This window comes from Erpetoichthys calabaricus, chromosome 4, assembly GCF_900747795.2.
Source record: "Erpetoichthys calabaricus chromosome 4, fErpCal1.3, whole genome shotgun sequence".
Taxonomy (NCBI): domain Eukaryota; kingdom Metazoa; phylum Chordata; class Cladistia; order Polypteriformes; family Polypteridae; genus Erpetoichthys; species Erpetoichthys calabaricus.
The window spans coordinates 3557802-3570837 of NC_041397.2; the positions used below are offsets into that span (position 1 = coordinate 3557802).

Here is a 13036-nt window from a genome sequence, read left to right on the forward strand (position 1 = left end):
TGGCGCTGTTTTACAACACTTCTCCTCAGCATGTCTCTGCAGATCTGGAAACCAATAAATGGAGGGCATATGACATCACTTCTGGGTCAGGGGATTCTAGACCCACCCCTTCTGCCACACCACATTCATCACTGGCACCACTGCCATCTTTCTCCAATCTGGTTGGAGACTCGCATCCATAAAAATGTTCCACAATTGACACATTAGCTTTGGTTTTACAATACATGGGGTTTGCCTCTAGGTGCCTTAATTCTTTATTTGTGTTTCTGTGCTTAAAGTACATTGGCGTAGTTGGCAGGATCAGGCTTGTGTTGACACACATGTTTGTGAAGCGCCATCTGTTGGAATGGTAGCAGCATAACAACTAGGCCGACATGCAATTCCACAGGCACAAATTCTTGTTTTTAAGGTGGATTGAAATTGTACAGAATATTCCTCTGTCTATTTTATGGATTGGCGATGTGTGAAGTGAGTGTTGATTAGGTTAGGACGATTTGCAGCATTATGTGATCCTTCCATCCATCCTTTAAACCCACTTGTGCCGGACAATGAGTGCAGATATAAATGCTTGACACATAATTTTAATAAGTCACTACTTACTGAGGATGTTCCTAAGCAGTGGGAAATTGAAAATGTTGCCCCATTTGTTTATAAAAGGGTGGAATGGGAGATCCAGGTAACTGTAGGCCAGTAAGCTTAGTGTGCATTAAAAGTGAGTTAATGGAAGGAATTATTAAGGAGAAGTCTGATCCTGACAATGCAAGATTTCAATTTCTGAGGTTTGCCTAAGTGTGCCTTAATTCTTTATCTGTGTTTCTATGCTTGAAGTACAGTGACGTAGTTGGCAGGATCAGACTTGTGTTTCCTGACCTGTTTGAATGACAAATGCAATGCATTTTGTTACTACAAATGTATGTGAAGCGCCATCTGTTGGAATGGTAGTGACATAACATCTGTTCGGACATACAGTTCCATCCATCCATCCATCCATTTTCCAACCCGCTGAATCCGAACACAGGGTCACGGGGGTCTGCTAGAGCCAATCCCAGCCAACACAGCACACAAGGCAGGAACCAATCCCGGGCAGGGTGCCAACCCACCGCAGGACAAACACAAACACACCCACACACCAAGCACACACTAGGGCCAATTTAGAATCACCAATCCACCTAATCTGCATGTCTTTGGACTGTGGGAGGAAACCGGAGCGCCCGGAGGAAACCTACACAGACACGGGGAGAACATGCAAACTCCACGCAGGGAGGACCCGGGAAGCGAACCCAGGTCTCCTAACTGCGAGGCAGCAGTGCTACCCACTGCGCCACCATGCAACCCCAGCGAGAAACGGCGATAGAGAAAGTCCAGGTTAGAGATACTAGGCAGATTCAGCACCATGGACAGCAAACAAGTAGAACCAGCATAGCGGTAGTGGACAAAGCCCAGAGAAGAACGACTGGGCTGATTCAGCACCATGGACAGCAACACTAGCGTGCAGACTGATGAAGGAGCTGAACCTTTAGAACAGGGGTCCTCAAGGGCTACAGGTTTTCATTCTAACCCTCTTCTTAATTAGTGACCTGTTTTTGCTGCTAATTGACTTCTTTTGAATTCATTTTAAATAACTAGAGTTGTTCCCCAGAATTTCTTCATCGTTCCTTTGAATTGCTTCATTTCTTTCCTTAAATGGTACCCAAAGTCCAGATTAGAGCTAGTACATTAGAACATTAGAACACTCTAGATGAGGACAGGCCATTCAGCCCAACAAAGCTCACCAGTCCTGTCCATTTATGTCTTCCAAAAAAACATCAAGTCGAGTTTTGAAAGTCCCTAAAGTCTTACCGTCTACCTCACTACCTGGTCTCTTATTCTAAGTGTCTGTCGTTCTTTGTGTAAAGGAAAACTTCCTAATGTTTGTGTGAAATGTGCGCTTCACAAGTTTCCAACTGTGTCCCTGTGTCCTTGATTAACACATTTTAAAGTCACCGTCTCGATCCACTGCACTAATTCCCTTCATCATTTTGCACACCAGTCAGGTCTCCTCTTCATCTTCTGTAAAGGCTCAGCTTTTTAAATTTTTCCTCATAACTCATCCCCTGTAGCCCTGAATCAGCCAAGTTGCTCTTCTCTGGACTTTTTCTAGTGCTGCTATGTCTTAATGGAGGCCCAAACTGCACACAGGACTCCAGATGAGGCCTCACCAATGTGTTATAAAGCTTGAGCAGAACCTCCTGTGACTTATACTCTGCACATCAAGGCGCTATATAACCTGACATTCTGTTAGTCTTCTTAATGACTTCTGAACACTTTGTCTGGCAGTTGATGGTGTCAAGTCCACTGGACTAATACCCTTCATACTTTTTAAACACTTAAGTCAGGTCTCCTTTTCATCTCCTGTAATGGCTCCGCTCTTTTAATCTTTCCTCATAACTCATCCCCTGAATCAGCCTAGTCGCTCTTCTCTGGACCTTCTCTAGTGCTGCTATGTCTTTTTTGTAGCCTGGAGACCCAAACTGCACCCAGTACTCCAGATGAGGCCTCACCAGTGTGCTATAAAGCTTGAGCAGAACCCCCTGTGACTTCTATTCCACATGTCAAGGCGCTATATAAGCTGACATTCTGTTAGCCTTCTTCATGGATTCTGAACACTGTCTGGAAGTCGATAGCTTAGAGTCCACTATGACTCCTATATCCTTCTCATAAGGTGGACTCTCGATTTTATGACCGCCCTTTGTGTTTTCAAAGCTCACATTTTTACTTCCTATGTGTAATTCTTTACATTTTCTGACATTAAATTTCATCATCCATAAATCTGTCCAAGTACTTATGTGATGATATAATGGATTCCAAATTATCTGCTAATCCACCTGTCATGGTATCATAGTGGGCTGATTCAGCACCATGGAGAGCAAGCAAGGGGAAATTGCCCCAAACAGAAGTGAAATGTGAAGTGAGTGGGCCAACAGAAGGGCCCCAGTGGCTGCTGCAGGTTTTCATTCTCACCCTTTTCTTAATTAGCGACCTGTTTTGCTGCTAATTAACTCCTTTTACATTCATTTTAATTGACTTGCTCTTGAAGACTCAGACCCCTTCATTATTTCTTTTTTCCTTAATTAACAGCCAAACAATTATGAGATATAAAAATGAATCAAAACATCTGGTGTCCATCATACAATATCTGAAAATTAAGAAAGACGAAGGTCCCAAGAATGTTGATCTGCTCGGGTCCTCAAAACATTTTAACAGCAAATCAGAGAATTACAAAAAATCCACAATTTCGGACATGTCTGCTATTGCAGAACGAGAGCAGAAACCAGCCATTGAATTAAAGAGCGGGTTTAATTAACGACAAGACTCGGCGCCTGATTAAGCAACTGGTTGGACTTTGAGGTCTTCTGTTGGCCCACTCCCTTCACATTTCGTTTCTGTTGTGAGCTGGACGAACACAGGTTCGAACACAGCCGGAATAAATCACAAACATTTGGGACCTCAGCCAGGTAATCCCTTTTTAATTCTCTCACTAAACTTAAACAGGTGCCTGCCGTCTGGTAACACTTAACATAAGGCAGCAGGTTACAAAACAGACGAGAGATTCTGCGTTAACTCTAGCTGACAAAACAGCGGAAGGCTTTCACTCATCAGAACTGGTCTCATCAAAAGACAAATTGGTGGAGGCACCCAGTGTGTGTTTTATAATGGGAGGACTGGAAGAGGCCTGAGCTAAATTCCCCACATTGGGAGCTTTCTGGAAGCTGTGGGAAGAAAAGGAAACCAAGTTAGCAAACAGTGCCCCCTCTCGCCCCGGTGGGTTACTGCTTACCTCGAATGAGCCAGCAAGGAGCTCCTCGGACGCACATGCGTGACACAGTTGAAGGAGAGAAATGGAGCAATTTAGAGGAACCAGGAAGAAATGAATTCAAAAGAAGTGAATTAGCTGCGTAAACAGGACACTAATTAAGGAAAAGGGTGAGAATGAAAGCCTGCAGCCACTGCGGCCCACCAGGGCTGGAGTTGGGGTCCCCTGCTTTACAGCTTCAAGCAAACTGCAAGTGACATGAATGAAGTGTTTGCGTGTCTCCAGAGCTGTGCCCATAATAATGAGGATCTCTCCTATGTGTTGAACTGCATCTTTGACTCTAATTACTCAAACTATTGTCACCACGTAGTTGTCCATCTTGGTCATTTTCAGTCCACTCTGTAACTGTCATTCACAAAGCAGGGTCACCACCCCACCTCTAAACGGGGTGCTCCATTTTCGCCATTTATCTTTTTTTCCCAAAGCAGGCCCATTCCCATGAATGTAATAAAATGAGTCAAGTGAACGACGTCAATGGCGGGATCTCAATGTGTCGTCTCCTTTGCTCTGTTTCCCTTCAGGGGGCCCTTGTTACCGCCTGCGCTGACGACACTCTTCACCTTTGGAACCTTCGACAAAAGCGCCCTGCAGTCCTGCATTCACTCAAATTCAACAGAGAGCGGTAAGTGGTGTCTGGCTGGCTGAATGCGTCACCGAAGGAGGGACTCGCCGCCATTCAGGTGAAAGTGTTGGATTTGTGTAAAGACACCGGGGGGCGCCGGCAAGCTGCCTTTAGAAGAAGTGAGCGAGGGATTCCAATGGAAAGGTTAATGGAGAAATGGGCACCAAAACGTCCGTCTGTCAGCTGTGTGTGTGTGGGGGGGGCCTCGAACCATAATGTCACCAATATTGGGGGGGGGACCCTCAACCCATAATGTCATTTTGAAAGCTGTGGGAGGAGAAATTGTTAGAGAAAACCAAAGGGTGCTGGAGAGGGAGATGCAAGAACTTAAAGGGGTGAGGGAAAAAAGAAATAACAGAAATAAAAGTCCAAATTCAAAGGCATAACTTGAAAACAGAAAAGGAAATGGATAAAATAAGATTAATATGAAAAAGGCTCCTTATAAGTATAAGAATCCCCCAACTAGCATGTCCATGGGTGAATCAGGTCGTGACACGCAGTCCAACGATGAAACACACAGCGTCTCTCTCATAAGAAGTGTCACCTCTGTGTGACGCTGGTCAGATGCCCAAGGTGGCGTGTGAACGGTGTGCCCATCTGGATGCTGTGATTACAAATGTAAACCAGGCTGGCATTCCCACACGGGTCTGATCCAAATGTGTAGGCCTCACCCATCCAAGGCAGCCTAGCCCCAAACTCAAGAGACAGTCTCACAGTGGGGCAAATATCCATAAAGGGAGGATAGTGCCACACAAAAACATTAAAGATTCCCTGGGCGCCTTACGACCCCGATGTTCTGGCTGATGGTCCAAACTGACCCCCTAATCCTCCCCTGTCTGTCTCTCTCACCCCCTTCACCAGCTAATGTGTGGCACAAGAATGGCTGCCATCACAGGTGGAGGCTACACGTTGGTGGGGGCTCAGGTGGCTCCCCAGTGTAGCTAGGAAAGCACTGCATAAATATAATTGAGTAATAATTAGAATTCTTGAAGTTCCGTAAATGTTTAAACATTCATTTAAAATGCAAAGTTATACAAAGGAGAAGAGAAAAAGCAAACAAGACTGAGACAAGTCCAATAAGGGAACCTTTTATCGAGCGGCAGGAGTGTTAAAGCAGAGGGTGCTGGAGGGGAACGAGAGAGGAACGTCCACAAACTGGCAAGATCACAACAAGTCAGGTGACGACTCAAAAACGAGGACTGACTCAGGAGCACAAAGTGATAGCAAAGAGATTCAATATGTGCAGCAAGTTTACTGTAAAACAGACGTGAAAAGAGGTTTATCTGCAGCTGGCAGAGCAAATGATTGCCCTGAAAGACATTTCATGGCAACACAATTCAAGCAGGGTCACCACCTTTATAGACATGCCCATGACAGATATGCATTCCCTGCAAATGGGCAAACAAACAAAACCCTACATAATATTCAGTACGGTCCCAAAATAAAAAAACGATTCCAAACATCGAGCACAGAATATAAAAGTATAAAAGTAAGAATCCTCCTAACAAGAAGATCAAGGGCCTCAGCTCCGCCTTAAATAGCACTGGGGGTGGGGCCTCGTCTCCAGGGTCAGGTGGCTCCGCCCCTTGACTCATTCTAAATAGGACAGACAGACAGACAGCCGCATTCAAGGAGCAACAAAACTAAATAACATTAAATAATAAATAAACCAGACAGCATTCATAACAACCAAAAACAATAAGGAAAAAGAAAAGACGTCTTTGCCAAGGACAGAGCCCTGGGTGAATCGTAACTAAAATCTTTATTTAGTGAATATGCAATAACAAGTTACAGTAAATCAAACACCGTATACTTCAAGGAAATAAATATACTACAGTATCTAGCGGTGTACTGAACTATATTGTAAAATATGCAAATTGTTATTTTTGTATATTGCAATATTTTTAAAAACATACAAATTTATCAAAGTTATCATATACTGTACAATATAAATATTTCAGTATGTTTTAATATATAATCACTGCGGTGGGCTGGCGCTCTGCCCGGGGTTTGTTTCCTGCCTTGTGCCCTGTGTTGGCTGGGATTGGCTCCAGCAGACCCCTGTGACCCTGTAGTTAGGATATAGCGGGTTGGATAATGGATGGATGGATGTGTGTTTATGATTATCTATCTATCTATCTATCTATCTATCTATCTATCTATCTATCTATCTATCTATCTATCTATCTATCTATCTATCTATGATATAGAACCATTCATATCTATCTATCTATCTATCTATCTATCTATCTATCTATCTATCTATCTATCTATCTATCTATCTATCTATCTAATCCTGCCAACTACGCTAAAGCATCTATCTATCTATCTATCTATCTATCTATCTATCTATCTATCTATCTATCTATCTATCTATCTATCTATCTATCTATCTATCTATCTATCTATCTATCTATCTATCTATCTATCTATCAGTTATATAGTGCCTTTCTTTATCTATCTATCTATCTATCTATCTATCTATCTATCTATCTATCTATCTATCTATCTATCTATCTATCTATGATATAGAACCATTCATATCTATCTATCTATCTATCTATCTATCTATCTATCTATCTATCTATCTATCTATCTATCTATCTATCTATCTATCTATCTATCTATCTATCTATTATATAGTTGGTTTTTGTTTGTCCACCCACCTTTTCAATGGGATGAAGTTCTGGGGAGTTTCCTGGCCATGGACTCCAATTTTCAATGTTTTGCTCCCCGAGCCACTTAGTTCTCACTTTATCCTTATGGCCCGGTGCTCCATCATGTTGGTCACCAAACTGTTCTTGGATGGTTGGGAGAAGTTGCTCTCTGAAGATGTTTTGGTCCTATTCTTGATTCATGGTTGTGTTCTTAGGCCAAATTGGGAGTGAAAAGCGACCCCACGTGAAATGAATGGTCTCAGGATAGTTTATCGTTGGCGTGACACAGGACAGATGGTAGCGCCACTCACCTTTTCTCCATCCATCCATCCAGTTTCCAACCCGTTGAATCCAAACACAGGGTCATGGGGTTCAGCTGGAACCAATCCCAGCCAACACATGGCACAAGGCAGGAACCAATCCCAGGCAGGGTACCAACCCACCTCAGCTCACCTTTTCTTCTCTGGACAATTGGAAATGGGATTCTTGAGAGAAGAGGACATGACCCCAGCAGTTCTCAGCAGTCCAATCCCAGAATATCAGTCTGTCCCTGGTGTATTTCTTGGCTTCTTTGCTGCCCTTCTTGACACCCAGCAGACCATCCTCCAAAAGTCTTTGCCTCACTCCCACCTGCCTGCTGCCATTCCTGAGCAAACTCTGCACTGGTGGTGCCCACCCTGATGCTGCAGCCATGAATAAAGAACGGGACCAAAACATCCTCTGAAAGCAACTTCTACCAACCAACCAAGAACAGTTTGGTGACCAACATGATGGAGCACTGGGCCATAAGGCCAAAGTGGGAACTAAGTGGCATGGGGAACAAAACCTCAACATTTGGGGTCCATGGCCAGGAACCTCCCCAGAACTTTAATCCCATTGAGAACTTGTGGTCAATTCACAAGGGGCAGGTGGACAAACAAAAACCCACCAATTCTGATTCTGCAAGAATGGGCTGCCATCAGTCAGGATTGGTCCCAGAAGTTGATTACCAGACAGCATGCCAGGGTGAATTGCAAAAGTCTTGAAAAATAAGAAGGGCCAACACTGCATATCTGGACTCTGTGCATAAACTTCATGTCATTGTCAATCAAAGCCTTTGAACCTTCTGAACTGCTTGTAATTCTACTTCAGTACACCATAGAAACATCTGACACAAAGATCTAAAAACCCTGAAACAGCAAACTTTATGAGAACCAACACTTGTGTCATTCTCAGAACGTCTGGCCAGGACTGTACATTATGCCTGCCTGAGCTGGTATTCTGTCCAAGGCCATCTGAAATTTTTGCGCCAATTCAACATAAGTACCTTGAGTATGGGAAAGGCGCTATATAAATTAAATGTATTATTATTATTATTATTATTATTATTATTATTATTATTATTACTGCGGTGGGTTGGCACCCTGCCCGGGATTGGTTCCCTGCCTTGCACCCTTTGTTGGCTGGAATTGGCTCCAGCAGACCCCCATTACCCTGTGTTCGGATTCAGTGGGTTGGAAAATGAATGGATGGATGGATTATTATTATTATTATTATTATTATTATTATTATTATTATCCTGCACCTACTGATTCCCTTAATCATTATATACACTTCAATCATGTCACCTTTTAAGCTCGACTTTAATGTTAAAGGTTCAGCTCGTTCCATCTTAGCCCTTCAGTTGCTGTCCATAGTCCTGAATGAGCCTCATTCTTCTCACAATGCCATTTTGTGTTCCTTTTTTGGCTACATGTGTCATTTCCAGTTTTTATTTCCAATGCTGTTTAAGTGATGCGGACGCCACGTGACAGTTTGTGAAGGTAGAGCACAGGTCCTGGTGTCCGTGTTTTGGATTGAAGATGCAGCTTATTGAGTGTGCCTTTGCATTGGGAGTCAGAATAACGGCTGAATATTCATGACTTTCGTCCATCGATTATCCAACCCACTATATCCTAAATACAGGGTCACGGGGGTCTGCTAGAGCCATTTCAAGCCAATACAGGGCGCAAGGCTGGAAACAAACCCCAGGCAGGGCGCCAACCCACCGCAGGGCACACACACACACACACACACACACACACACTAGGGACAATTTAGAATTGCCAATGCACCTAACCTGCATGTCTTTGGACTGTGGGAGGAAACTGGAGCACCCAGAAGAAACCCACGCAGACACGGGGAGAACTTTCAAACCCAGGTCTCCGAACTGCAAGGCAGCAGCGCTACTCACTGCGTCACCGTGCCGCCCTTATTCATGAGTTTGATTTTCATATTGTGGTTTTGCTGATTGGTTTAATCAATTCATTTTTTTGGAAGGGGTGTGGCTGTGGGCAGCCAATGTGTGTGAGTTAAAGAGTGTAGCAAGATGAAATTTAACTCTGGGGAAGGTGGGTGTTGCCATGCAGAATCTTCTGGAAGGGGCATGGCCTTGGGCAGAGGAACAAGTGTGGGCAAAAAGGTTGTAGCAACATGAAGCTTAAGCTTTGGTGAAAATGGGTGTGGCCAGAGAGGAATCTTCTAGAAGGGGCGTGGCTGAGTGTAGGGAAAAAGGGAGTTGCAAGATGAGTCAATGATTTTCCTTGCATGGCCAATAGATGTGCAGCTGTGGACCACATTTAGTGTGACAATTAAGGGGATCCTTTAATCCCAGTTTAATGACCAATGGTGGTGTGGCTGTTGGTGTAATTTTATTAAACACCAAGTTAAATTTTGGTTGGGTTTAGACCCTTAAGTTTCACTTTTCCCCTTGTCCCATCCTTAGCTGCAGCCCAGTTCTGTTTCATTGTGCCATTTCAGTTTCACAAATTGCAAGTGTTGTCTAAAAACTTGAAAATATTTGAAAAAACAAGAAGCATCAGACCGAACTTTAGCACGTTTGGTTGGCGGCCCTCAAAGTTGAGCACTCAGTAGTGTCAGATTTGTCTCTTGCTTTTCTTATCGCCGACCCACATGTGGCATTTCATGGTCCATTGTGCGGTGTTGCACACCCACGTCGTCATGAACATATCACTATGTGAGATCAGGACAGTGACATACGTGGCTAATTAATGGGGGAGCACAGCACCAAGTCAAGGAAGAAGGGCCGTGGCAACCTTAACAATGGCTGGCAGACAGGCAGCTGTAGTGGGCAAATGGGCAGACGCCGAGGATGGCAACATAGAGGGCATCAGTCTGTCAAACTTTAAAAGCCCATGTCAGAGGAGATGAAGAGTGGATGAGCCTGAAGAGGATGAAGCAGTGAAATCCAAGGGAGGACCCTTGAAGTGCACCCTTGGCACTGCTACAGAATAACTTTGGATTTGGAAAGCCATTGTGGCAGCCTTTGTTTTGTGTTGACCCTCTTATGCTTAATACAGAATTTGAATGTTTGGATTTCCACTCATTTTATCATGTCAGCTACTGCATGTGTCATACAGAACTGGCCAGGTGAAGCCCCCATCAAAGGGTCACACAGTGGGCTGGTTCTGGAAATTGAACCACAAGTGACACAAACAGTCTGCAATGGTGGTGGGGGCAGCTGACATCAACAACCACTGACTCTTTTATATGGCGCCTTAACTTAAATGACACCATCTGAGGGCACTTCACAAGTGCAAAGCAATTAGACCATCAGGTTTAAGGAGTGTTTTACTAGTCGCACATAGGCAGGTCAGTCCCATCAACACAACTAGCAAACATCTGGCTTGGGGCCGCCGGACCACAACGTCTGGCAAGTCGTGTAAAGTACAACATCCTGCCCACTCGGGGTAAAGCACCTGCCACCAGCTAGGCCTTTAGCACACTGGAGGGCACAATGCTCACCATGGCTTGTGCTTTAGGGGGCAATACTTGAGCTACTAGGAGGTGATAGATAGATAGATAGATAGATAGATAGATAGATAGATAGATAGATAGATAGATAGATAGATAGATAGATAGATAGATAGATAGATAGATAGATAGATAGATAGATAGATGTGAAAGGCACTATATGATAGATAGATAGATAGATGTGAAAGGCACTATATGATAGATAGATTAAGGTCCTTCACCTTAGTCACTAGGGTGCCACACCACTTGCCAGTCAGTATGTTTCACCACCTGTGCCCTCGCCTACTCTGTGACTGCTGTGTAGTGTAGTGTAGTGCTTTAGCCACTAGAGGGTGCCACCACTCACTCTTCTTCACGTTGTCCACACTGCTTTACATTAGTTGTATTTTACAGGCCTTCCCCTTAGCCATTAAGGGGCCACTCTGCCTGCCATTTTTAGTTTACTATCAAGTGCTTAGACAGCAAGAGCGACGATTCTCACTATAATTTGTGTTTTATAATGCAATTCTTAGATCAAAGGGGTGTATTTATTTTTTTTTACACTTCATCATAATAGTCCCTCAGTGTTTTACAGTTGCTTATGTTAGCCAGTAGGGGGCCACACAACCCTCCAGTATCCGTCTTTGTTTTGCAGGCTTTTATCTTTTTCACCTATGGGGGGGGGGGGGGGGGGGGGGGGAGGTTAGGGTTGTGTGACACATCAGTTGTCATGATGTGTCATTTACAGTGCAATGCTTTAGGTACTGGGCCATTAATAACATTTTACAGTCCTTCATGTTCGCCACTAGAGGGCCAAACTGCTTCTTTTATTTTACCCTTCGTCACTTGAGCCACTAGCTGTGTTTTACAGTTCCTTGTCTTAGCCAGCAGGGGGCCACATTACAATCTGTCCTTTTCAACCCTTCACCATCTCCAACAGGGCGCTGACCTCTTGGCATTAGCTGTGTGTTGCAGTCCTTCATATTCGCCACTAGAGGGTATGCAGCAAACACCATTAACAATATTTTACAGTCCTTCACTTTCAACACTAGAGGGCCAAGCTGCTACTTCTATTTTATGCTTTATCATCTTTGCCCCTCTCAGTGTTTTGTAGTTCCTTATGTTAGCCAGTAGGGGGCCGCACCACCTTCAGGATCTGTCTGTCTTTTGCAGGTCTTTATCTTCTTCACTGGTGTTGGGGGGGAGGGCACACCAGTTGTCACAATGTGTCCTTTACAGTGCAATGCTTTATCCACAAGTGTCACATCACTCGCCATTAACCACATTTGACAGTCCCTCAGTTTCGCCACTAGGGGGCCGGACTGCTCCTTTTATTTCATCCTTCATCCTGTGAGACCCCCAGTAGTTGTTTTGCAGTTCCTTGTCTTGTCCAGTAGGGGGCCATACTGCTGGTCAGCTTTTGCCCGTTTTTTTATCATTTATTTATTTATTTACAAAATTATTAATAATGCATACTAACCCCCCCCCCCAAACAGAGACAGACACTCACAACCCCCCAGGTATTTTATTAAGTGCAGAGGTGCTAACAAATCTAAAGGCCCGGCCCCAATATGACGGCCTCAAAGGGAGACAAAGTGCCAAGTGAATGAACGGCGTGCCCACATTAGCCGTGCTGTGCCCAGTGGATGCGTCGCCTGTTTAACATTCATCTAGGCGAGTGCCCCCCACCCCCCCCCAAGCACACTGACATTGTGCTCAAGGATGTCACATAAATTACCGTGGGGAGCCAGTCATTTGCCAGCTGTTTAACAGCATTTGCCAGAATTAGCGGAGGCCACCAGACAATTTGTCTTACACTTCACCAAATATAGCAGCTGGGTGGGCTGTGCCCGGGGTAGTGAACTGTGGCCCCTGATATTTGAGGCTTTTTTTATTTTTATTATATACTATATATAATTAAATGGATGTGATGATCACTTGGCTTCAGGCTGTGTGTGAGGGGGTCCGCGTGTCTTATCTGTCCGCGTCAGCCTTCTTTGGTACCGATGAGAGACCACCATTCGCTCACGCGGGTGCCGCCTGTCACTCTACAAAGACGGAGGAGCACAAAGCAAGCGCCATCGGCTCGTCTCCCACGTGGTCTCGTTCACCCAGCTCACCTTCATTCATTGA

The 13036-nt window shown here is 44.4% G+C and overlaps 1 protein-coding gene across 4 annotated transcripts in view; it reads left to right on the top strand.

Annotated features, from left to right (window-relative positions):
- stxbp5l (syntaxin binding protein 5L) overlaps positions 1 to 13036 on the top strand; it is a 553303-nt gene that overhangs the window by 225418 nt on the left and 314849 nt on the right. For all 4 annotated transcript variants that reach the window (XM_051926381.1, XM_051926380.1, XM_051926382.1 and 1 more), the window contains exon 4: positions 4375 to 4475. In XM_051926381.1, coding sequence (XP_051782341.1) covers positions 4375 to 4475 — 101 coding nt within the window. The remainder of the gene's footprint in view (positions 1 to 4374; positions 4476 to 13036) is intronic.